At 42.3% G+C, this 26,658-nt stretch overlaps 2 protein-coding genes across 2 annotated transcripts; both read left to right on the forward strand.

The window, feature by feature from the left end:
• The first annotated feature begins 10,121 nt into the window (after window positions 1–10,121).
• On the forward strand, window positions 10,122–18,387 carry LOC131246814 (uncharacterized). The gene is made up of 6 exons (XM_058247231.1): window positions 10,122–10,480; window positions 14,861–15,060; window positions 15,540–15,680; window positions 15,776–15,856; window positions 17,682–17,809; window positions 18,208–18,387. The coding sequence occupies exons 1-6, from the start codon at window positions 10,249–10,251 to the stop codon at window positions 18,248–18,250; spliced, it is 825 nt and encodes a 274-aa protein (XP_058103214.1). The 5' UTR covers window positions 10,122–10,248; the 3' UTR covers window positions 18,251–18,387.
• Window positions 18,388–24,123: 5,736 nt separating this feature from the next.
• On the forward strand, window positions 24,124–26,408 carry LOC131246815 (ninja-family protein 2-like). Its single transcript, XM_058247232.1, has 2 exons — window positions 24,124–24,679; window positions 25,807–26,408. Exons 1-2 carry the CDS (start codon window positions 24,148–24,150, stop codon window positions 26,280–26,282), a joined length of 1,008 nt encoding a protein of 335 aa, XP_058103215.1. The 5' UTR covers window positions 24,124–24,147; the 3' UTR covers window positions 26,283–26,408.
• Window positions 26,409–26,658: the final 250 nt, after the last annotated feature.

A 26,658-nucleotide genomic window follows, 5' to 3' on the forward strand; every position in this document is an offset into this window, starting at 1 on the left:
ATCACAGCTACTCTTATGATCATCTCTATATTATAAGAGCTCATATAAAGACTAGAGCGGTACACAAGCCGAATTGAGTCAATCTCGGCCCAGCTCGGCTCGGCCTGGCCATCATGTTACCTTAGCTCAAACTCGGCTAAGCTCGGTCCTCTTGCCTGACAGGTCTACTGGCCCAAGTCGGTCACCAGCTTGGCCAGCTGGAGCAGAGTTCGAGCTGAGCTTGAGCTCAATCTTTCGAGCCGAGTTCAAGTTTAAGTCTACGAGCTAAGTTTGAGCTTAGATTTTATGATTTTTAATGTATATAATATATAATATAATTTATTTAAGTATAAATATTTATATTAAGTGAACTCAATCTGAATTGATTCGATTTGAACCATCTCAAGTTTTGAGTCGAGTCATGTTAAGTTGAGCGCAGTCTACCTTGGGCTTGAAAAATTACTTGACCCAGCTTGAACCCAATTTGGAGCTAACTCAATTCTTGTACAACTCTCTTTCTTTTCTTTTTTTTCTTTGTGGGTTAGCTTGTTAGTACACACATTCCATGTTAGCCACTCCCGCTAGGGATCGATACCAAGACCTCAAGTGTTGAAACGAGGTATCGCCACTGAGTCTACCAGTTGAGCTATGGATCTAGGTGTTTTATTGTACAACTCTAACGGAGACTCTGTTTTATTGAAATACTATGAAATCTTTCTCACCATCTCATATGTATCTAATCGAAACACAACTATTCTAGGGGCCATTAGTACGCTGAATCCAAATATTCAATGGTTAGATTATCCAATTAATTAATCATGAGAGGCCGCTTGTGTACCATATCTCATTTCTCAGAGCATGACCTGATACACAAGCACTGGGAACTTGTGAGCTGGCATATATTAACTCCAATGAAATTGACTAAATAGTTTATTACACTTACTAAGTCACATTTCCAATATCGGTCTAACAAATATCACCTTTGATTCGTGGACACTTGAACATTGAAAGAGGACCGTTGGATATTTTTCAATTTTGAATGTCCAGCAAACTTCCACCAATCAGATAGTCTACAATCAAAATAAGCACAATCTTTGTTTCATAATGCATATACGACTATAACCCATAATTTCAACATGTTAATTTGAATTATTTATCCACTACATATCAAATTTCTAAGTGCCTGCGTATCATCCATCACACTACGCCGGAGTTATCATCGTTCTTCTCTACTTTAAATTAATTCTCGATACGAGGCAGATCAGGTAAGAGTGCGTATTAAGCAATCGGCTATTGTAGGGTTAAAACAAGAAATTCAACTTCTGTTCACCAAACCCAACAAAGTCCGAGTGCCTAACTGACTTGTGGCACACAGTCGGAGAGATCAAGAAATCTAGACCATTGGTCATGTGGATCAAAACTATGGACGTTTCACGGCTCAAACATCACGATAATCAGCCATTCTTAACCGTCCGATTAAAACGGGCAGCACAAAACAATAATGTAATGGTTCTGTTTTCATAGCTTGTTTTAAGTCCAGCAACAATCCATTGTATGACCCACAGTAACCATCCATTGTATGACCCACCTGAGGTAATAGTTATTAATTTCTCTGGATAAAAGTTTGATACTCTGGAAGAGCATGGTGGATGATATGCTGGCACTTATAAATTGCATACCAGACGTACAGTTAATTCAAATTAAACTGTCTAAAATATGTATACTAGTATCATGAACCCAGACTTAGATTTATTTGATTACTGGACCGTTGGAGTAGTGGACATTTATTGAACATTTAAAAATGAAAATATCCAATGATCTTTAAAATAAAAAATAAAAAAATTCAATGATGTTATGTAAACAAATAAACATAATTGACAGTTAGGATTGTGGAATCAATCTAATTTTTTTTAACTTTAATTCAGTGATATTGGGTTCACCTTGATGTTTTAATGGCATCCAATCCTTCCCTAAAAATTAGGTGATTGAGCCATTATGTGGGGCACCATGTGAATTGGAGGTTTTTGTGTGACCATCCATTGTTTTCTATAGGTTGGCTCTCCATTTTGTTTTTGTCATATCTAACCTGTCCATAAAGTGACCTACAATGATTGTGGGATTTTTAAAACAAAAGAAGTCAAGCCTATACAGTTATTAGGTGGGCCATACCATAAAAAACAAGCCGTAACAATCCAAAAAATCTCCAAATTCACGTGATAGCTAGGGCTGAAAGTCGGGCGGTTGACCCGTGACCAACCCGACATTAGGCTGGGCTTGGGCAGGATGTATCAGGTTCGGTTTTGAGCTTGGGCTATACAAACACCAACCCGATAAAACTTGGGCCAGGCTTGGGTTGAGGTCCGACCCAACCCAAACCTTATCGATATACAAGTTACTTATAAATTATAATTGAGTGCGAAATGTTTGTGTTGAAGGCACAAGAAATTCCAATGTCGTTGGGTCTCATTGGTTACGTCATTTCCAATGACTCAAGCTAACAAGATATACTATATTTTGCATGCTACACAACACGACTTCAAAAGGAGTAGTTGTCCTATATTTAGCTTATTTGTTTAGAAAAGAATAAAGTTCTTTACAATAAATAACTACCTATATAATTAATAAAATCATAGGTACAAAACATAAGACGTGTATTGAAGTATAATAAATTAATATAATAACAAAAATATTAGCATGTATCCACCTGGCCAACTTGGCTGAGCCCGCTTGAGTTTAGCTTGGGTTGAGAATTCCCAACCCAAAGTTGGGTTGGGTTGGGTTCGGTTGGGTTCGAGATATAGGAACCTAGGGCTAGGATTAGACCACCAACCCAACCCAACCCAACCCGCCTAACTTTCAGCCCCAGTTATAACCCATGTGATGGTAAATTAGTATGATTTAAGGGCTTTTTTCAATTTCACTGTTGGATGACGTTCATGCAGGAGGCCCATTCCACAATTTTTATAGAATAAGCTTATTCTACAAAGGTTGTAAAAGATCCACCCTGTCAAAGAGGTACACTCATCATGACCTTACCACTGTAAGCAAATGAACACCCATTGACATATTTTAAGGAATTTTACAAAAAAAAGTATCTAAGTAATATTAAATTTACATTCCAGTACCTTTTTTTAAAAAAAAATTCTATAAAGGAGCTTCATTAATAAGTATAATTATCATTGCGTTCCCTTCCCTTATGTTGGGGAAAAATCTACAAGTCCATAAACTGGCTTTTGGAATAGACCAACTCTACTGAACCAACTTGGGCCTAGTGAGCGCTGATTTAGATGAGGCCTATATGGTGAGAGACAGCGTAATCTCCAAGGAGGATGATGCAACTTTAAAGACACTCAAAGAGCCCACCTACAAACCCTTTCAAGTGGCTATATGTAACTGACCTAACCCAAGGTCAACCATATATCGGCCATCAGTCGATTACGGATCGACCATAGATCCGTCGTTAGTCGATTACAAATCGACTATAAAACGGCCACAAGTTAATTACGGATCGACCATAGATTGGTCATAGATCGACAATGCTCCCAATCGACTTACAGATAGTGAGGGCTGATTCGTTGATCAAGTCAAGGCCCACCTCGGGTCCCAACCTAAAGATTCAGGAAATCCTCTAACATCCTAAAAGATCTCTCTTAAGATCTTCAAAGGATAATATCGGATCCGAACGATCTCGGGAGCCGCTCATCTTGCGTAAATCCTTGATTACGGCCAAGATATCAGGCAAGAGTCTTCCTAAAATGGTATTCTAGTTCTCCTATAAATATAAAGGTACCTCCCACCATCCAAGGTACATTCATTGAGAAACCCTAATACTCGACTAGCATCTCTTTTCTGGAGATCCTACTCTATTCTCAAGACCTCGATCCTGACTTAGGCATCAGAGAGTCCCCTACATTAGCTAGGGCCTCCTTTGTCCTTTCTTTATACTTGTGCAAGTCCAAGAAAGGTTTATACAAAGGGTCTACCGGAAAACTGCATCAACAACTTACATTTCATCAATGGACGGTTGGGTCAGCTACTTGGGTGGGCTCTACCATAATGTTTATATAAAATCTGCATATAACCTTATTCTAGGTCAAGAGCTCAAAAATTCACCCTTATTTACGATTTACGAGCACATGATTAGAATTAGTGTACGGTGTAACAATCACCCTCTAGGCTGTTTTCCTTGGTATGGCCCACTTGAATCACAAATGGGTTTGAGTTTTGGGCTCTCGGCCTAAATTTTGAGGCGTTATTTAATGGTTTGAATGAATTTCATATAATCATTATGATGGGCCATGAAAAAAATCAGGGGTATATGCCTCCCTCCCAACTATTTTCTTTGGTGTGGCTTACTTGAATCAGAAGTTAGCCTAAGATTTTAACTATGTACCTAAACTAGAATTATGTGAAATGATAATTGTATTGATTAATGAGGTAGTTTTTTGAAAACATTTAAAAATAGGGTACTCCATTGTAAATTTCATATTAATTAGGTATTTTTTTAAAAGTTATTAATATTTTAAGGTGCTGCTGAGTGGATTGCCCTGACTTTTGTGCTAGACGACCTTCGTGGTGGGGCCCATGTCTTGCACGAGTTGGACGTCCCATGCATACGACACATTGGCAATTATTCACTAAAATGACAGGTAACTCGTGTGTAACCACTAGTTACACGTGAGAACTTTACTTTAATGGCCAAAACTCCTGTGTTGGTTCAGCAACCTTTTGAAAATGCTGGTGACCATCCTCCTCACATGTGACGCTAACGTACAGCTATCCAGGCCATCCAAATTGTGTATCCCACCGTCGATGGAGCACTTCTCTGAAATCACAATGATCAAGTAATCCTACCCATCCAATCAATGGTTATCAAATGGAGGGTTAAAAGTAAATTACTGGGTAGTCAAAATTTGAAAGGAAAAGTGAGATGGTTGATGTCATCTTCTCAATGCATCCATATAGTGTACACTGGAAGAGTCACCACCATTTATTAAATGGTGCAGATACTCCTGACTTTAAGACATTGGGATGATCTCATGCATCCTATGGTAATTACCGTATTCAAGATGTTTGGGGCCCACCCGTGACGTATATGTGAAATCCAAACCGTCCATCTGTCGGGAATTCTTACATTCACCATACATCATAAGAAATATTCGTATCAAAAAACATAATTTGGTACACACTACAGGGAACAATGTACAATCCTTCCCATGGACAATATATTCGCTTTTTTGGGTGTACCTAAATTTTGGAATAAATTGATTTTTGGTACGTAGCTTTATCCTGGTGGGGAACACATGATGAACGGATTGGATGGAAGTTTTAAAGCACGATGTACTGTACATTCCATGTGGAAGTTCCTATGGTGGGTGTTCCCTCCCCATTGCAATCCATTTTTGAGTTTGGTGTGACCCATATGATTCATGGATCAGTATGGATTATGAGAAATGTAAGTAATAGTATACGTATCATCTATTGGACGGATTGGATGGAACCCAAACACCACAGTGGGCCCTGCACAGCTCTTAAGTATGGTTATTACTGTGCATTCGAACGCATGGAATCCTACATTAGACGAAGAAACACAAAGAACGGTCCGACGCTGGCTCGCATGGGGCGTTTGTCCGTGTTTGGTACTTGAAGATAAGGCCAACGGAAATAGAGTTCCTCCTTCAGAGCTTATGGTGGGACTAAGCGGTTTTGGGGCCTACATGACATATGCATGACGTATGAAATTCTATCCAGACCATTCATCTGGCCTGGATGATGGATGGGACCAAAAATCAAGCGGTTTTACGACTCAAGTGAGCCCTGGTTCGAATCAAGGGTGCATCACCTTCTAAAAATTAATACTTTTTCCTGGCTTATATGGTACATAAATATTTCTAATATTTGTATCATAGATTTAAAATGATTTTTCTCATCTTATGGACGGCTTTGATTTCATGAAAAGAAAGCATGGGACCAAAAAATTCCGGTACCACTATAAACTATGGTGGGACCGGTACCACCGGAGCGTTTCCAACAATTCAACAAAGAGCAAGACAACTGGCAGAGTCGTTCACCATCTTTAAAATGACGTGATTTATCAACTATAATATGCCGTACGCACACCTCGATTTGGACCGTCCACATCATGGGGCCCACCTCAAACAGAGAGTAGATTCAAAATCATACTGACTCTGGCTACATAAATGGACGATAGCGAGTACCTTGCCTGATGGACCACACCACAGGCCATATAGGGTGATTGACCATTAAAAACTTCTTGTGGGCCACAGAAGTTTTCGATCAAGATGATATTTATGTGGTCCCTTCGTCCAGGTATCTATGAACTTATCAACAGGTTGGATGGCAAATAAACACTCCCGTGGCACCTAATAAGTTTTTAATGGTAAGTATTCAATCACCACTTTTTCCTGTGGTGTGGTCCATATAAGATTTGGATCTACTTCATTTTTTGTATCATGCCCTAAAAATGGATGGACGGCGTGGATATAAGGAAAATACATCAAGGTGGGCATCACAGTATGCGATCACCCAAATAGGGACCCTAAATCTTGTTCCTTCCGGCCCACCATCTAGAGATCTGAACCGTTCATCTAGCAGGTAGCACTAAGGATAGCAGTAATGACAAAATAACTACTATCTATAAATCCTAATAGAACATGCAAGAGTGCACACTGAAATCTGGATCGTTGTTTCTGAATCATCTTTGTCTGGAAAAATGAAGACATGTTATTATTGAGATTTTTTACAGTATGGCCCACCTTGATATAATTGGGGGTGACGGTCCTACCCCGAATTCGGCAAAAAAAGTCCCTCTGGCCTATGATCTCATACATCTACGGTTATAAATGGTTTTGATCATTCAAACATACCCTCCAATCCAAGACTGCCCATGAACTGCACGTGCGTAATGAATATAGAACCGCTTACAAGTGTCTTTATTCCGTCCATCCACATTTGTAGTTCTTGATGATATGACTGGGCCATTTATCATTAGCCCAGCTTGGGCTAGTGTAGGGGCTATGGTCCTGGCTCCATGGCCCAGACCGCCCCGCCCATTGCAGCCATTAGTTACAATCGACTAAACTGCTACGTGGGGCCCAATGGGCCAACAAGGTGTAGTGTTTGACCCGGGTTGGAGGCAGGTGGGACCCACTGTTATATTTGAGAAATCCACACCGTCCATTTTCTTTTTCAGCTTATGTTAGGACATGAGCCCAAAAATAAGGCAGATCCAAAACTCAAGTTGGCAACATGACAAGAAAAATGGGGACGAAAATGACCATAGTTGAAACCATCTCGGGCTCTATCGTGATGTTTATATAACATCCAAACCGTTCATAAGGTTTTTCCCAATGGGGTGAACTGAAAACACGGATATAGTAGCGTGGTCTAAAGCTTTTGTGGCCCACTAAAGTTTCAATTGGGAAAGGTAGAATACTACTGCTGTAGGTGAGCTGGTCTGGCCTGTTGGGCTTTTGGGCACGATCCATTTAGAGTTTTACGGGCAACTGTGGGCAGGGGTGTACACTGAGTCGAACTGAGTCGAGTTGGCCTTAGCTCAACTCGGCTCAGCCACTAGCTGACCCTAACTCAAACTTGGCTTGGCTCGATCCTCGAGCTTGACTAGTGAACTCGACTCAATTTGGTGAGCAATTTGGGCTAGTTAAAGCCAAAATCAAGCCTCCGCAACATTTTCACAAACACATGCCCTGCACTTTCAATTTCAATTTCTCACCGTATGTAAAACAACAATAGATGCTTATAAGTATTTCACAACCACCTTAAAGGCAAGGTCAAAATTAAGGAAAAATGATATTTATTTCATATACATATCTTCCTTGTCACCAGTCAACACTTTATTGAGTCATTTCATCGGACACTTGGTGAGCAACATCAATATTAGAGTAGCCAAGTCACTGGCCTAGTTCAATTCGAGTTGGTGTTTGATCCGAGTCGGGCTCAGGCAAGCTCGAACTTGGTTTGAAATTTTTTTGAGCTAAGAAAATCAGCTTGAACTCAGCTTCGAATCAAATTGAATTGAACTTTTTCAAGGCGAGTCAAGCGAGCTTACTTGGTTCGTATACACCCCTATCTGTGGGCGCATCACACATCTAAAGAACGGCCATATCTTGCAAGAACATGGATGGCCAGGCTCAGTCTCCGTGGACCATTATTACGGGTGGGCTCAGGCCTGTTTGCTTTAACCATCATAGGCCTCGGCCGGGCTCGGGTCTCTTTGTTTTGCCGATTACAGACCCGGGACATCCTCAGGCCCAGCTTCACTCCGGGCCATATTCGGGCCCACATATTACTTTGCGGGCCTGGCCCATTAACAGCTTTGAGAAATTGAAGTGTGTGTCATTAACCCATTATTCAGATCACCCTACATTTTAGTCAATGCACTTATCCATCCGCGATGTACCCACTGAACGGACTGGATGTGCTCAACACGCATGCACCAACCATCCACACGTGGAACCACTGGACGCGGATTTCGTGGGGAACCCAACGCCACGCAGCTACGTGGTGTGAAGACTCTGTGGGCACCATCGTGATGTATGTGTTATATCCATGCAGTCTATCTGATTTTCCAGTTCATTTTAGTACATGAACTCAAAATCAAAGAATATCCAAATTTCAAATGGACCACACCACAGGAAACAGTGGGAGTTGAACACCTACCGTTGAAAAAGACTTAGGACAAAGAAGTTTTGGATCAAGCTGATATTTTACATTTCCCTTCATCTAGGTCTGTGTGACCTTATGAACAGTTTGGATGACAAATAAAAATTACTGTAGGCCCTACGAAGGTTTCAACATTGGACGTCATTATCCCACGGGTTTTCTGTGGTGTAGTCCACCTACCATTTGGATATACTTCAGTTGCAAATCTATATTTTAAAATATTCTGAAAAAACGGATGGACGGCTTGGATTAAACATATATATCACGTCGGGCCCCACAGATAGGCGGGGTGTTGGCTTCACCACACAATCAGCGTCCGGAGCCACCTTCCTTCGTCGACCTGGAAGCTTTAACTCCGGGATCGGATCCCGGCCCAAATCCCATACGACGTCACGTGTCGTCCCTCTACTGGGCTATTAATAGAAAACAGTAAACCAAACCAGAAACGGATTGGCAACTCCCCCTGCCACTAGCCAATGGCTGATGGTCGGTGCTCCGTGGGACCCACCATGATGTATGTGTTTCATCCATGCTGTTCATATATTTCTTTACATAATTTTAGTGTATGAGACCCAAAATGAAGTATATACCATTCTCAAGTAGACCACATTACAGGAAGCAGTGTTGAATGAACGTCGACCATTAAAAAACTTTTGGGGGCCATAAAAGTTTGTATCAAGCTTTTCTTTGCTTTTACCTTCATCTAGGTCTGTATGACCTAATCAACAGATTGGATGTCAAATAAACATTACAGTGGGCCTTAGGAGGATTTTAATGGTGGATATCCAATCACTATTGTTATCCTGTGGTGTGGTCCACTTGAGGTTTATAATCCTCTTTTATTTTGTGGGAATAAAACTCTAAAATTATCTTTGAAAATGGATGAACGGAATGGATGAAACAAATACATCATGGTGGGTCCCACAGATCACCGACTACGCTGGTGGCAGGGGAGTAGCCAATCCGTTTCCAAACCAATGTCCTCCGTTCGCCGTATCCATCCTGGTGGAGTTATTTAATACTCTAACTGTGTAAGAAACTCAATACGCAGCTCCTTGGAATTGCATACATCACAGGTATTAACTCAAATCAAACCGTCTAAGCTGTGAAACCCACTCTCTCTAAAACATATACATAAAACAAGATAGATTGAACAATCCGAACCACTGATTCCTCGGCACCTTTTCGTTGAAATAGGACCATCGAACTTTTCACTTTTAACGGTCCAATAAATCTCCACCAATCTTATATTCAGATGAACAGACAAGCTTAATTTTTTATTCGTAACACATCAAAAACTAAAATACATAATATGGACGGTTTAATTTGAATAACTTTTATGCCACGTATTCAATTTTGATAGCAACTCTTTAGCGCCTGCGTATCATCCATCACCCTCTGCCAGAGTATAAATTTCCTTATCTCCTTCTCTCTCCCAGTGCATGTCGTCTTCGTGCTCCAACTCTCCAACAACCCAAAACGCCTCTCTCTCTCTCTCTGCAGAACTCCAACTCCTTTTTCCGTTCTCTCTCGATCGTCCGATCTCGATCCGACGGTAGATAAGCGATGGGAAGGAGGAGAGCGACGAGGGACCCAGTGAATGTACTGTTCGGATGGGTCAGGAGGCAATCCGTGAAGGTGAAGACGTTCCTGGCCGTTGTTTCGGTGCTCTGCTCGCTGATCGCCCTCAAATTCCTGGTGCGGGACCAGGGACACTTCTTTGTGGCCTCAGAAGCCATCCACGCCGCTGGAATCATCGTCCTCATATACAAGCTCACCAGGCAAAAGACATGCTCCGGTACTGATATTTCAACCCCCTTGAAGTTGATATCTCCACCCCATCAGGGGTATTTTAGTCACAACATATGTTTTTTTTCCTTATAAAAGGATACCCAAGGTTTTGATAGATACGCCCCTTTTTCTGCTTTTGGGATTCCAATTAGTACAGAGCTGTGCTGTTGTATTGCCGAAACTTGGTCATAGTAGTAAAAGGGGATTGATATTAGGGTAGTTATTGATACTCTGGCGGAGGATGATGCTTGATACGCGGGCAATCAGAAATTGCAGACGTGGCATGCATTAGCTCAAATTAGCTCACAATCCCAAAGTAATATTGTTTGGACAATACTGACCTTTTGATTCGCGGACACTTATTTGTTGAAATAGGACCATTGAATGTGTTTTTAATTTCAACCATCCAATAAGTGTCCACCAAGCGCATAGTCAGATAATCAAATAAGTTTAATTTTTGGTTCCTGATATATCTAAACTGGGACCCACAATTGGACGGTTTGATGTGATTACATGTATGCCATGTATGCAATTTCTAAGCGCCTGTATATCGTCCATCACACTCTGCCAGATTAACTAAGTTTTTTCTCTTGATATAAACACCCATCCTTATTGATAGATACACCCCTTTTTTCTGCTTTTGGGTGTTCAACATATTACAAGAGAAATATTCATACAACATTTAATCTGGCTATGGGTTTGGAACTTTAACATATTACGTGTTCATTTTCTGCTAATGTGTGGATTTGGTCAAACATTGGAGCTAGGGAAATGGTGGGACACTCCATGAGTATCACCTGGAGCTAAAATTGAAATAATCCACTCGTTGGGTATGTGGGCCACACACGACCATTGAGTAAAGCCATCAGCCGTCCATTGATTTCAAAAGTTTAACATGTCTGATGAATTGGACTATCGTGATTTCACCCATTGGGGTCTTTCTAATATGATCATCGTTTGCATGGCTCAGATTTTATAGATAAGTGAAAGCATTGTATGTGTTAGTTTCTATATAACCTTGTATGTGAACATTTCTCATAGTAGAAAACTGTGGTGTTGTATTACCAAAAGCTGGTCATATTAATTTTTCTTTCATATTAAGTTGGTCATATTAATATTACAAGAAGCAGTGATGCGGATTGTGCTGCATGCACCCCATGCAGCAACGACATGTTGTCGATGAAAAAGCGATATATGCTCGTGGTAGACATGAGACTTAAATGTAAAAATTCTCCCGCACGAAATGATGATTTTTCCCTTTCTGCTATGGGCCCCACATCTACCATGTGTATATGATGTTTTTTCATTGGCAACACATCATTGCTGCATGGGATGCGTGCAGTGCCCTACTGCATGTAAATCTATGTTATGTTATTTGACAATATGGCAGAGCATGAAGCTTGATACACACACACACACGCTAAGAATCGTACACGTGATGAGCACTAACTCAAATTGAAGTTGACTAAATCTTGGAACTGACCATCACTAGTTAGATTGTTTGAGCAATCCAATCATGGAACCAAAATCAGATTGGTTGAGCAATCCCTTGCTTCCTGGACACTTGTTTGTTGAAATATAATTGTTGGATACTTCTCATTTTTTACTTTCCGATAAATGTCCACTAATCCAATGTTAGATAACCAAAAGGGGAAAATCTTTGGTTCATGATTCATCTAACCGGGACCCATAGTTGGAAAGTTTGATCCAAATTCTTGCATACCATGCACACAATCTCTTAAGTGCCTACGTGCTAAAACCCACAGCTTGGTTGCATGCATGCTAACTTAGCATGCGACCCCATCTTTTATGCCAGTGTGTCACTTCTTTAGGATATCCCTGCCATGAGAATGGTGGGACCCACCATGGGGAGCACCTGGAGAGTGTGGCTATGAAGCTGCTTGTTGGGCCAAGGAATTTGGGATATAATCATTAGTAGATCCCAAACGGGCGATTGGCCCAACCCAAAGTTGCAACTTGGAAGGAGAAAATGCACCTTGAAGCATTTGGATACACTATTGCATGAACCTGCAATAAGTAATTAAATAGAGAGGAAATGGCCAAATTGTAGTTACTTTCATATTCATAATGAAGAAGTAGCACCCAAATTTTAGTTTCATTTTTTTCCCCATTTCTAACTTGAAAGTAGTAATGTAATTGCATGATGGAGATTAGTCACTTGGTACAAGATACTAAGGCAATTGCAATTTGGTTATTTCCACTTTGCTGAACCAGTTATTGCAGTTTGATCCAACCACAGCCTGAATGCAGTGAGCTTCAGACATTGGAGAAAAATCGTTGTGTTTCGTTTTTCTATAAATTTTTAGGGTCATTGATCGTGAGCTTGGAGCACTACATAGATACACATGTAGACATTTTTCTTTCTTGCTTGCTTGCCCCCCCACCCTCTCTTTTCTCTCTCACTCTCTCCCTCTGTCTCTGAAAGATGATGGGAGATTGCGGTTCTATGAGGATATCCAAAAAAAAAAGTGGTTCAATAAGACTTCTGAGTTCCTTGCAAGTTTTGATTTGATACTATCAGACGGATATGATTTATAAAATGGTTTTGTTGTTCCACAACTCATAGTTTAATATCTCAGATGCTTAGATCTAGGGTTTTGGTTACGTGAATAAGGTATGTTATCATGGGTGAACATGGTTGTGGAGTCTTATTTCAATTTCATGAATAAACCATAGTTCCCATGCTTCACTATTATGTAACGATGGAAGAAGATGAATGGAGCCTATCCTAATTATGTAGGACCACCCACATCCATTTCCAAGTAATGGTGCATTAGACTGATCCTAACGGCCTAGTCGTATGTGCCCCATGGACACCAGTCCCCAGGGCACACCATTAAGAATCAAGGGATTTTGTTTGAACCAACGGGTTGTGGGTTGTGGCTGTCCAAGCTTCAAGACCATCTCCTCCCAAGGTAAGGATCTAGAAGAAAGATGGGTCAGAAAGATAGGTCAGTAAGTATTCGGTGAAGCTGATGGTTCTCTTCTTTGGAAGTCCATTCCGTGAACCTAGAAAATATAATTTTGGTCACTATGACTTGGTGGTGGTGGAAATTGATGTCAAGCCATGAAGATGTGATGTCTTCATTTACAAGTTTGATGTTACATCTTATCCATACTTATATGTGAGATGAAGCTCACTATGCTGCAGCATATGGTTTTCATCTCTGTGCCTCGAGAGTGTTAGCTGTTTGCATTTTCTCACCAATCAAGTAGTCAAATTTGACCCCTCAACCTGGGGATATGCATAATATCCTTGGGCTTTCACTGATCCTGACCATGGATGTGATAAGCTCGCTATCTATGGACCATGATCCCAAAAACCTCCAGATTGGAAGTTGATAGTCATCCATTCTTTCCCCTGTTTCAGTTGAATATGAACCCTGGTTGTATTTCTTTCCTCAAGGGGTTGCAGGCCAGCGATGGCTGAGACAGGATTGTCAAATGAGCATATTTTGGGTCGCGTTCCATCAACCATAGTGTCCATCATACTGGATCACCAAACCATGGGATGCATCCTTTGGTGGAGTAATATAAGTCCTCCAAGCAGTAGCATGTCTCAAGATGGGCCAAAATCTCGTTTACTAGTCACAAACTTATGAAATACTGATGTGGACAACAAGAGATGATACTGTGGAGTCGGAAGAACTGGAATATGGTAGAGCCATCTCTACACAGTACGCATGGCAGGGTTATTTGGAAATCGGCTCTGTCCATATGAAGGGCCCTAGCATGGATGGTTTGTCTTAAATTCAGACCTGTTAGACAATCCTATCCGTCTGCTCTGTGGCCATTAAAGTGATGGTTGAAAACAGAAACAGTTCGAAGTCAAATACTCAGTGGGCTAAATCGTAGAAAAAATAATGGACATTATTGTCTCACGGGTGTTTTTTTTATTTAAATGCAATCCATCCGTCTGGGTGTGATTATATGGACGGACCCAACCGATACATCAACCTGCTACACGCCCCGTGGAGAGATGGCTCTACTAAATTCCAGTTCTTCCAGCTCTAACGTCTCATCTCCCCTGGACTTAACTCCAAACAATATTGAATTTATAAAAACAGTTGTTGAAGGAGAAATTCTGCTGGTGTTAGAGTATGTGTTAATGCCTAATTGTACTTCTTTTAAAAACAATGAAGTTGTTTTATTTCGAAAGGGAAGCTGTTTTATTTCAAGAATTTTCATATTTTCAGTTACCCTTAGTTTTAATTGCGTAATGATCTCTAGTATGTTTCTTTCTTCTGTTTTTTATTTTTTTATTTTTTATTTTTTATTTTTTTATTTTTTATTTTTTGTATTTTACTATCTTTTAGTCTTAATTGTTTTTCATAACAACATTTCTGACACTTGGTGTCTTTTGCAGGTCTTTCTCTAAAGTCTCAAGAGCTCACTGCTATATTCCTAGCTGCAAGACTATATTGCAGTTTTGTCATGGAAAATGACATTCATACATTGCTTGACTTTGCGACACTCATCTCAACACTTTGGGTTATATATATGATACGATTCAAGCTGAAGGGGAGCTACATCGAGGAACTAGACAACATGCCGATATACTATATGGTAAAATGCGTATTGCTATTTTATGATTATTATATTTATTATTAGAGACTTGAGTTCCCTATTCATTCCAAACAGCAACTTTCATATTCCGAACTTAGTTTGCGGATGTGGGCCCATGGTTGCTCTATCCAAGCCATTGGCTCGACAGGCCCCATTATGGATGAATCATTCCAAGAACATCCTCTCAGTTGGTCAACTCCAACCTTCCTTTGTCAGCATTAAAATACATGGTTCAAAAGAAATGCACGGACAAACCACATTTAATGGAGGAAAGAGCACTGAAGATTGTCCTGATTTTTGGGCCCTGACCAACACATGCTGGGTCCCACTCGATGAGTTGCCTCAGCCTTGTACATGCCTGCCACTTGTCTTCATGGCTCATGGGCAAGAGCAATTATCATTCATCAGTTATAATCTTTTTGTGTAGATCTTCTTTTCCTGTTTCTTTTGTTCTTGTTAATAATGCAATCTTCTTGCAGGTTGTTCCTTCTGCTGTTCTTGCCCTGATCATCCATCCTTGGACTAGCCATTTCATACTCCACAGAATCCTTTGGGCTTTCTGCGTGTACTTGGAATCTGTATCGGTGCTGCCTCAGCTTCGAATGATGCAAAATGCAAAGGTGTGAGTTCTACTCGGTTGTTTATGCTACCAATTATTATATAAGTGACGTGCTGTAACATTTTCTTCCATGGTTTGGTTCTACTGCTTTTTCAGATGGTTGAACCATTTACATCTCATTACGTATTTGCATTAGGCGTTGCAAGATTTTTGGGCTGCGCTCATTGGATCATCCAGGTGAGTTGTGATTGTCATCTGGTGCTTAAGGTTGTGTTTGGATGTTCAATCAAATTGAATTTCAATTATTAAATTCGAACAGAGTAACTGATTAAAATGGGGCTAGCCCCATACAAGAACGAGCCCACAATGCAACTACTATTGTTTCAAGTTCGACTTCAAATTAACAGAGTTGCAATTGGGGATTTGGTTGCCACCATGAATTAAAATGGTGCCACCCACATTTGCTCATTTACCCTACAATGGATTGGATGAATTGCAGTTCGGTTCAACTAAGCATCTTAACTTGGGTTGGCAATGGGCTGGCCTTAGTCACGGCCTGGCTAGGCCAAGCCGGCCCATGCCCAACATGACCTAGCACAACAGGCCCAAACCTGGGCCAGCAAAATTAGTTGGCCCTGGGCTGACCCAACCCAGTCTGAACCTGAAAATGGTATTAATCCCTATTTCACTAACTTAATATGGGTGATAGCACCACATCCTTGCCCAACCATGTGGTGGTAGATGGCATTGAGTTTTTTACTATTAGAGGAGGCAATTTTCTTTTCCTTTTCTTTTCTTTTCCTGACTAAGGGTGAATCAGGCATTGTATCATCTATTCCTGATGAAATTCAAACAAGTAATCTGCAAATAGTACCAAATTAGATCTACTTCGACTATCAGTGACCTTTGGCTAGAAATAAATGCTATTGAGGGCAGTAATTTCTTCCATTAGGCCTTGTTGAATCATCATCATCATCATCATCTTCATCTAAGCCTTATGCCAATTGCTTGGGGTCGGCTACATGAATCCTTTTTTGCCATTCCATGCTATCAAGGTGTTGTTGAATCTGTACATGTTATTCCTTGTAATGGTCATTCATCCTCAAGATTCGAAACTCGTTGAGCATGTATGAAACTTCCTGATTAAGGTCAACACAGTCCATTGGTGCCAAAATGGTGAGTTGTTCCAGACTATGGTTTTAAGATTCATCCGAACCGGGTGTGACTCGAACGAGGCAACTCGTATTGGGTGGGACCCAATCCAGTTCAACACCCCAGTACTCAACCCTACAGGTGAACCCTGACTCGGGCAAGTTGAGCAATTCAGCCCCAACTAGGGTGAGTAATGACTTGACTCAGGGCGAACAAGTTGATCCCAGCCGGATCTTCTAACCATGTTCCAGGCATTCCCCGTCAGAGCTTTTCTAAGCTGACATGCATGTGCAAGTCAGCTAATGCATACACCACCATATATGCTAGTTTGGCACACAGGTAAGATATCCAAGCCTCACTCATCATGTGGACCTCACCGCATAGATGCTACTGGTGAAAGATAAAGGTGGTCTGCTCAGTAGTTGTGCCATGATATTAGAAATAAGTGGATGTGTTAGAAAACTTCAAACATGTCTTTCATAGCTATAGATTCGTTCAGTTGATTGTGGCCCGACTAGAGGACCGACCTAATTCTTGGGATACGGAATCTACAGTTTACCCTTCTGATGGATGGCTTGGATATTGCACCCGTCTGCCATCCTGGCATGTGTTAGCGTGTGCATTAGCTCATTTATACATGCATGTGGGCTTAGCAAACCTCTTCCCATTCCTCAGGTGGGCTCCACCAAGAAGGTGCACATTTCTAGCAGGTGGTGGACCTGCTTCTGAACATCATTAGATTATTTTCTGATGGTGATCTTTTCTCTATACAACATGATGCACTGTATACCCTAGAAACTTTCTTGAACTCGAGGCATTGCCACTAATCACTGACATGTTGTACTTTTAATTGACAAGCGAATGGAGATTTTCTTTTCATGATGGTCAGCTGTGCTTGCATATTTTTCAGGTCATAGATACTCGCGGTCAGTATCTGTTCCAATTCGGAAGTGGGTACTTGTGGCTACCGATGGTCCTCCTTGCTGAAATCGTCCAGACATTTATTTTGGCTGACTTCTGTTACTACTATGTCAAGAGGTAAATTCCTTCTCATCTTCAAACATGCTGCAAATACATATGCATTTCTTGTTCTTAGCCTCACTACAGATTATATGATTTGTTGATATAATGGGCCCCATTGAGTACTTGGATGCACCAAAATCCCCCCAACTGGAAAATTGTGCGCCATCAATTCTTTTTCTTTGGTTATTAAGCCACTGGTTTGGCTGTTAGGATCTCTTCCATGTAGGGGATTATTGGGGCAACCTCCTGCCCATGGGCCCATCGGATCACCGTTATGGGTCATGGAAACATGGGACCCACATGTATTGAATATGCTTGCCTCAGTGAATGCCAATTAGAGGAGGCCCAGGACCCAAAATCCTTGTTGCTGGAGATGGTAACTGTGTTTGCTGACGCCCTTCCTTGACTTGCAGTGTCGTCGATGGCCAGCTGTTGATCAGGCTGCCGCCTGTGTAGTAAGTCCCAAACACAGTTGCAATAGGTACAGTTAATCAATCTTAGTCTATTACTGCTGGCCTCAAAAGCTTAATATCTGTAGTCCCATGCATTGCTTTGTCTTGTTTGAATAAAACCATTTCTTTGGTGCACTTTCTGATTCTTTTGCAACCTATTCACTACTTAAACACGTGTGTCATGACCCTTGTGCTCAAGATCTAATCCACTTGTCCAGCTCACCCCACCCTTATGGATGCCCAAGGTGGTATTCTGATCAGGTGGGCCACACAAAAAATGGATAGTTAAAAATATTGAAAAAAGGTCTATCGATTCACACATCTAGCCTACTGGATTGGCAGGCTGACCTTTCCTTCCTGGGCCGGCATATTTCAACTGTGCCTACCTCATGAAGGGCTTGGATCTCACAGACATGAGCTGCGCTTGGCTGTGTGAGACTCATGCTGTTGTGAGTTACATTTGCATTTTTTCTCCATAGTCTTCTTGATTGTTTAGCTCAATCCATCACTTACTGAGTTGCAATGGTTCTCCCGATTCGGGGTAAAATGCATGACCATTCGGTTCAGGTTTGTGTCAGGTCCATTATCTTGGACCCAGTTAAAATCCGGGTCGGATCTGAGTCAGTTCCACTTATTTTAGTAATATCATATATTAAATATATACTAATTACTCTAGCAATACAAATAAGATTTGCTAAGCGACATGCATGTGAAAGAGCCCGTCTACACCACATGTTTTCAAGTGTCAAATGAGTATAATCTAATCCATCCATTTGGGTGGGCTAGTCCATGAAAATGCTCTTATTTGACGTGGACATCACTCCTACCTGACCTGAAACCAAGGCCCATAGAGCAGATGGGTACCTGAACCAGATCAGATCCAGTTGTGGGCCCTCAAAATAAGACCTGGACCCTGTAAGATCCAAATCTGATCAGCCCAGCTCTTGCAACACTAGGACCCAACCTGAATCCAACACATTGCAGAACTGGAGCAGATCCGAGTGGCAGTTGGAGATCCAAACTGTTCATGAAGTGGGGCAGATCCGAGTGGCAGTTGGCAGATCTTGAACAGTCCCAACCCAAAATTCAAGCATGTCTACTGATCTTTAAGGCCACACTTGTATGAGAAAAATGGATGGTTTGAAGAGCAGATCGGAGGAGAGTGGCCAATCTTCTGAGTGGACCCTTATTAACTGTCTAATCAGTAGCTCGCAAATGGATGGTTGAAAACAAAATCGATCACCAGGTCTAAATTCAATGATTGAACTCACTGTTGTCGATCAGGATTGCCTAATGGTGAAGGAATAGAAAAATAAAATGATGTATGAAAAATGACATGTTGCAGCCTGGCTCGTTGGAACGTATATAAAATACCATTTGGACTTTCAGTTTCCAAACAGCTGACATGTCTGGTAGACCTCACTGAAAATGGCCCTGCACCAAAAATCCTCAGATTGGATAATTGCATGGTCCATCTCCAATGGGTCTCTTTGTTTCAACATTTCGGATTGCTGATAATGGGGATCCAGAGCTTGTTGATGAAAAAAAAAAAAAAAACCCATTTCCTACAATTGAAATAAAACCCTACTGAAATAATTAAGGCCTGTTTGGATGCGTATAAAACTGTGGGGCCCAGTTGTATGCGTATAAAATCCAATCCTTCTATCATTTGAACCTCAATATAAAATCACCAGATGGGTTACAGATGTTGGATGTTTTTGATTGGTGTATATTGTTTTTCATGGTTTGGCCCATCCTATCATTGGATACACTAGAATTTTGGTCCGTCTGGGGATCATGGTGTGGAGAACCTGTTGGACAGGTCTGATGTAAGACATATGCCTTGTGGGCTCCACAATTCTCGATGCACCTATTTTTAAAGAAAATTTTGAAATGCGGTGTTTAAGGTAATTTTACTCTGGACTTCTAAATAATTAGAGAGAGAGAGAGGAGGCCGGGTCAGGTCTGATGATATGGTGGGCCGTAGGAAAAAATTCCAGGTGATTGGTTAATCGGGCCATCATTTGTTGTAAGCTTTTAATGGTCTAATGTGGACCACTGTTCTAACCATTAAGTGTGCAAATCATTTATTGGACGGCTATTACCGACCGCTCTCCTTTTGTCTTTAGGACGTGGCCTTTGCACGTGGTAGCCCACCGGAACAAAAGCTTCGTTTGTGTGTGCACCAATAAATGAACGGTCCAAACGAATCCTATGAATTCCCATTATAAGCTCCTAAAGGACCAGTTAGATGGTGTTGGGAGTTGTAGGGTCCACCATGATGTATGCATATGTATGGCCTTTTAAGTTCAAACGGTCCAGATCTTGTTTTTTTGTATCAGTCTAATTTTTGTATACTCTAGTCATCTGGCGAGTCATACCTGATGAACAGGTTTGGCGGAAAAATACAACGGTGGACCCACGCAAACCTATGGTGTTCGTCCCATCCCATTGTTCCCTGTGGTGTGGTCTACCTGAATTATGGAAATGACTTGACTTTTGGTCCCAGATCATCGCATCTAGAAAGTCATCTGATGGATGGACCAGATTTCACATATGCACCACGGTGGTCACAAAGTGATTGGGTGTTTTACTTACAGCTTAGAACTTAGAAGTAGAGGATTCCGGTCCCATCTAGGAAGTCCTAACCAAGTAACCGTATCCACTAGGTGGGACCCCTGACTGTGGGGTCCAGTGTGATGTATGTGACTACTACATCCATCCCGGCTTTCCGTGTTGAAAGCTTATTTTAGGGCATGATCCACAAAATTAACGGCGTGTTTGGGCAGTGGGATTAGAAGGGATTAGGTGGGATGGGATTCGTATGGTCCTGTGCACCCACACAAACCTATGGTGTTCGTCCCATCCCATTGTTCCCTGTGGTGTGGTCTACCTGAATTATGGAAATGACTGACTTTTGGTCCCAGATCATAGCATCTAGAAAGTCATCTGATGGATGGACCAGATTTCACATATGCACCACAGTGGTCACAAAGTGATTGAGTGTTTTACTTACAGCTTAGAACTTAGAAGTAGAGGATTCCGGTCCCATCTAGGAAGTCCTAACCAAGTAACCGTATCCACTAGGTGGGACCCCTGACTGTGGGGTCCAGTGTGATGTATGTGAGTACTGCATCCATCCCGTCTTTCCGTGTAATAATTATATCTTTAATCCAATCCCTCTTAATCCCTTCCAATCCCACCGCCCAAACACGCCCTAAGCAGTTCCAGATCCTATATATATATATATATATATATATATATATGACCATATTACAGTAAACCCATGAAACATTGGTGATTGACTGTTAAAAACCTACTTGTAGGCCACAAAAAACTTTGGATCAAGATGATATTTATGTAGTCTCTCCACCTAGGTGTTTGTCACCTCATTAACAGGTTGGATGACAAATAAGCATTCCAGTGGAATCCATGAAGTTTTTAATGGTGGAGATTCAATCACGAATGTTTCATGTGGTTTGGTCCACCTAAGATATGAGTCAGCTTCATTTTTGGGATCATGCCCTAAAATGAGCATTCAAAACGATTGGACGGTGTGGATTTAAGTTGCATACATCAATGTGAACCCCACAGCCAGGGGTCCCACCCACTGATCCGAGGTCTCACCTAATCTGCTGCCACCCCCATCCAACATTTGTACGGATAAGCTGCTTATCCAAAAAGGCGCTTCCACGTGTTACTGACCAACCGCCTTCTTCCACGTGTAAACGTCGCAACAGATGCCTCGAACTCGCATGCTGTGAGCTGTCAAACAGTCTATAGATCGCCTCGTGTCAGACTACAGCTCGCACAACGTATGTCGAGGCAGCCCGTCCACTTATCACACGTGTCAGGTAAAAGCATGCAACGTGGCGGGAAAGACTTCGAGGCTGGCTCCGAGTAGCGGGATTCGCGAATTGGCAGCACCTTCGATGCATACGTGTCAAAATTATGCGCGATGCAGCGTAAGGAGAAACTGTCCGGAAAACCGGGCTTCGAGTTACTCAGACGCGACACGTGTCGACATGCACCAGGACGGCTGCCAGAATCCGATGCGGATTTCATGCGAAAGCCTTTCGCAGGAAGTTCCCGCGCTGGAAAACTCGGTGGGGCCAACGTGATGTTTTTGAGAAATCCACCCCAGTCATCTGTTTTCTGAAATATTTTTAGGATAATAGGCCAAAAATGAGCCGTATCTAATACTGAAGTGGACCTAAAATATAAGTATTGAATGTGTAGAATGTGAGTATTGAACGTACACAGTTGAAATATTTATGGGCGACAGACGTTTTGAATCAGCCATCGAAGTAGGAATGACTTTATTAACGGTATGGACGTCATGTAAACACCACTTTCTACCCTAGAAAGTTTTCAACTGTAGGAATTTTCTTACCTACCTTTTACTCTAGTGCAGCCAACTTGTGTCTCGGATCCTTCTCAGTTTTGGTGTCAAAGTCTAAAATGAGCTCAGAAAACGGATATAGGGGCTGAATTTCTTAAAAACATCACGTTTGGACCCACCTAATTTTTCAGCGCAGTAACTTCCTGCGAAAGGCTTTCGGAGGAAATCCGCGTCCGCCAGAATCGTCTACGTAACCTGTTTCACGCAGCGCGTAAAACGGCCAATTCTGTGGGACCTGCCACGCTGTATGTGTGAAATTAGCTCCATACACATTGTGCAATCCTCGGCCAAAATAATCAAGTAGATCCTCGACCCAGGTGGGCAATATCACAGGAAACAAGGGAGATGAGATCCCAACCATTGGTTTTTGTGTGGAGCCAACATGGCGTGTGTATCTCTAGTAAAACACGTTGATCATGTGTAACTCGTTAGGATGAAGGGAAGATAAATAAATTAACAATGAAAATCAACCCATCCAAATCTCAGGTGGGCCACCTTGATCATGTGTAACATGGCGTCGGTTTTTTTATTGGGCTGATACTTTTCCGGTACGGTCAAAATAATTCTTGTCACCTGATGGATGGACTGGATTTAATATATACAACGTGATGGGACCCATCAGCTTGGGTGTTTTACGCGGTGCGTGGTATCATGGACGATTCCGGTCCTCTTCTTCGGACGCGGATTGCGTCCTACCCCCGCCCGTCCCTAGCTCCGAAAGGGCAGGTTTGGATGTACAGATACAGCACGGTGGGCCCGCCTACAGAACTGCCCGTTCGAAGCTAGGGACGGGCGGGGGTCGTACGTAATCCGCGTTCCTCTTCTTCCACGCGCTAGCTGGGCCCGCCATTCCAGGAACAGGGAAATACGCTTGAGTCCGACGCGTGTCGAGTGGAAAGCCATCCATCCTCGACCGGAATCGTCTACAACGCGTGTTTTAACCAGCACTAAGACAGCCGAGCTCTGTGGGGTCCACTATTTTGCATACTCAAATCCAAACCGTCCTTCAGGCGACAACCATTGTTTTCACCGTACATTAGGATAAATCCGATGAAAAATCCAATATGGGCCACACCGGTGGTAACATTGTAAAACTTCTCCCAAAACCACTAATTACACGTGATGTGTCAAGCCGATTTCTGTATTTCTCTTCATCCAGGTGCGTCGCACCTGATTAATGGTTTTGATGAAAGATAAACACAAAGGTGGCCCAATACTCAAACCTACGGTTGAAATCTCATTCCTAATATTCCACGCTGTGTGGGCCATCTAAGAATCGACGAAAAAAAGTGATAGACGGAGTGGATTTTACATATAGAATTATGGTGGGCCCCACAGACTTGGGCATTTTGAGCGCTGCATAAAACGGGTGTTGTAGTGGATTCCAGTCCGTCCACCCTCTTACTCCTGCCACGTGGCGTCTTCACCTTCATCAGATCGTCCTATTTTAATGAAATTTCACGGAAGGCGAGAAAAGAAAAACACTTCCGAGAGGGAGAATGAAGAGAGGAGAAGACGAGGTGGACCTCAGCTTAAGCCTTTTCATCGGCTCAAACGTCTTCCGTACAAAACCGGCTTCTCCACCGTCCGATACGACTTCCATAAGATCCGATGAATCCAACGGCTTAGATTCTCTCAAACCGCAGCGGAAGCGGTTTCTGTTCGCGCTGCGGCGCCAAGAAGCAAAGAAGAAGAGAATAGAGAAGAAACAGCAGCAGCTGAACCGTAGCAATGGCATTCCCGTAAATAGTCACACATGCAATGGCAATATGTTATCGGAAGGTCGAGCGGCGAAGAATGGCAGATTTGGTAATTTCGATCAGATGCAATACCCTTCTTTTTCCATGGTGCCGGTGCCGATGCCTTGCTGGGCCCCAAACGCCGCGGCTAATGCATCACCGTCGATCTCTGGGGTGGGCCCATATGGACTGAATTCTGGTTTTCCGGAATTTGAACGGTCGGATTCAAAGCAGAATGGGAGCAGCAGCATCTCTTCTGCGGTCTCGGATGCTCAGAGTGCTTCTCTTCATGGTATAATAATACTATCTTTTCTAGTTTACTAGTCGATCCTGACCATCCATTGCTGTTGATGGCACCGCCGTTAGAGATCGGATGGCGAGGATCATCCGACTGGTGTGCGTGGTTGTTTTGCGTTGTCAGTCATAGCTGGTGGGGCCCACCAGTTGACGGTGCTCTCCATGCTTGTTGTCGTTTCTCTTGCTGAGAATATATGCGTTGGATCCTTGTGGTCTGAGTTCCGCGATCTTGACCGTTGGATTTATGGTGTGTAGCTTGTACAGAGTATAGACCATGACATCAGGAAATTGGCCCGATGGGATGATCCTAGCCCTTTGATCTGTGGGCGTCGACGGTCTGGATGCACCAATTGTTGCCTCCTGCTGAGAACATATGGATTGGATCCTCGGGCGTTGAGTTCCCGAGGGGGGGGGCATATGGATCAGTGATCCAGACCGTTGGTTGTTTGTGTGGACATTGTATAGAGTTCAGACCATGACCCGGAAATCCCCATAATGGGATGATCCTAAAACCCTTTGGTCAGTGGCCGTTGATGGCGGGACCCACCAGTTAACGGTCTGGATAGGCCAACTGTCCCTTCTACCAAGAATATATGCATTGGATCCTTGGCCCCTGAACCAATACGTGGGTCCAATGGTCCGGCTATTCTTACTATCCTGACCATTGATTTATGGACCAGGGCCGGAAATACTACCAACGGGATGATCCTGACTGTTCAATTTCTGGCCTGCTGATAGACGGTTGAGAGAGAAAAAACAAAAAGGAAAAAAAAAAAGAAAGAATAGGATACCTTGGTCCACACATGGTTGGCTAGTGTCTTCCCATTTGGGATCTTTTGCCGTGTTCACAGGTGGGTCCCATCAGATCAAGTTATGGACCCACCCAATGGTGGGACCCACTTTGCGGGACAGCATTCAATCGATTGGTCATATGCTAGTATTGAAATTGTTCAAAAAATTCCCCACTCATGGAAATACTCAATTGCTCCTACAAGAATATTTGCATGATCTGGTTTTTGGACCCTCGAAAACCTTATGGGAAATGCTTATCCATTCAATCAAATGGACCGAAATCGACGAGACTCTTTCCTATTTAATATTTTATGGTTTTCATGATTGCAGGATCGAGTGGCAGTCACTCGAGAAGCCATTCAAGTTGCACCTCATTCAAAAAACTCAAAGCGGACAACCAACCTCAGGAATCTGCCCGTGCAGTTGAACACACAAAAGAAAAACTGACAACATGGAATACCATGAATTCTATTTCTACCACAGCCAAGACCATTTCAACTCCTTCAAGCCTCACTAAACACCCACACTCTCCCACCCAAAGAGAAGGAAACAAGGAAAACCTGACACCTCTCACTCCATCACTATCACAAATGCCATGTGTGTGGACGACTGGGGACGGCCCCAATGGGAAAACCGTAACTGGGTTTTTGTATAGATGCACAAAGACAGAGATTAGCATCATTTGCGTCTGCCATGGAATCTCATTCTCACCCACCGAGTTTGTGAGCCACGCCGGGGGCACTGATATTTCTCACCCGCTCAGGCATATCGTAGTCGTTCCATCCCTTTACTACCCTTTGGATTGACAACCGTCTATGCTAACTTCTCTTCCTAACTGTTTCATCTGGGAAGGAAATGGAGCAGACCATGAATATGATATGAATATATGTATGTGTGTGTGTATAAACGTTACATGATTTTCTTTTTCTTTCTTTGTTTTTTTTTTTTCTTTTTTGTTTCACTTGACAGCAATGAAGGTAATCCAATTTTGTGTGAAGTTGTTTTTAGGGCTGTGAACTGTTCGGATTCAGATCGCGAACTGTAGTGTACCCATACCAGGGCCCAGTCGTTCTTGAATACCCAGAACCGAATCTGAGAGTCTTTGGATCTAGGTTTCAGTTGGGTTCGAGAAAAATAAAACAGTACTTGCATGTTTGGGTCCACCCATTGGATGGATTAGAT

Source organism: Magnolia sinica, chromosome 5 (genome assembly GCF_029962835.1).
Source record: "Magnolia sinica isolate HGM2019 chromosome 5, MsV1, whole genome shotgun sequence".
Classification (NCBI taxonomy): domain Eukaryota; kingdom Viridiplantae; phylum Streptophyta; class Magnoliopsida; order Magnoliales; family Magnoliaceae; genus Magnolia; species Magnolia sinica.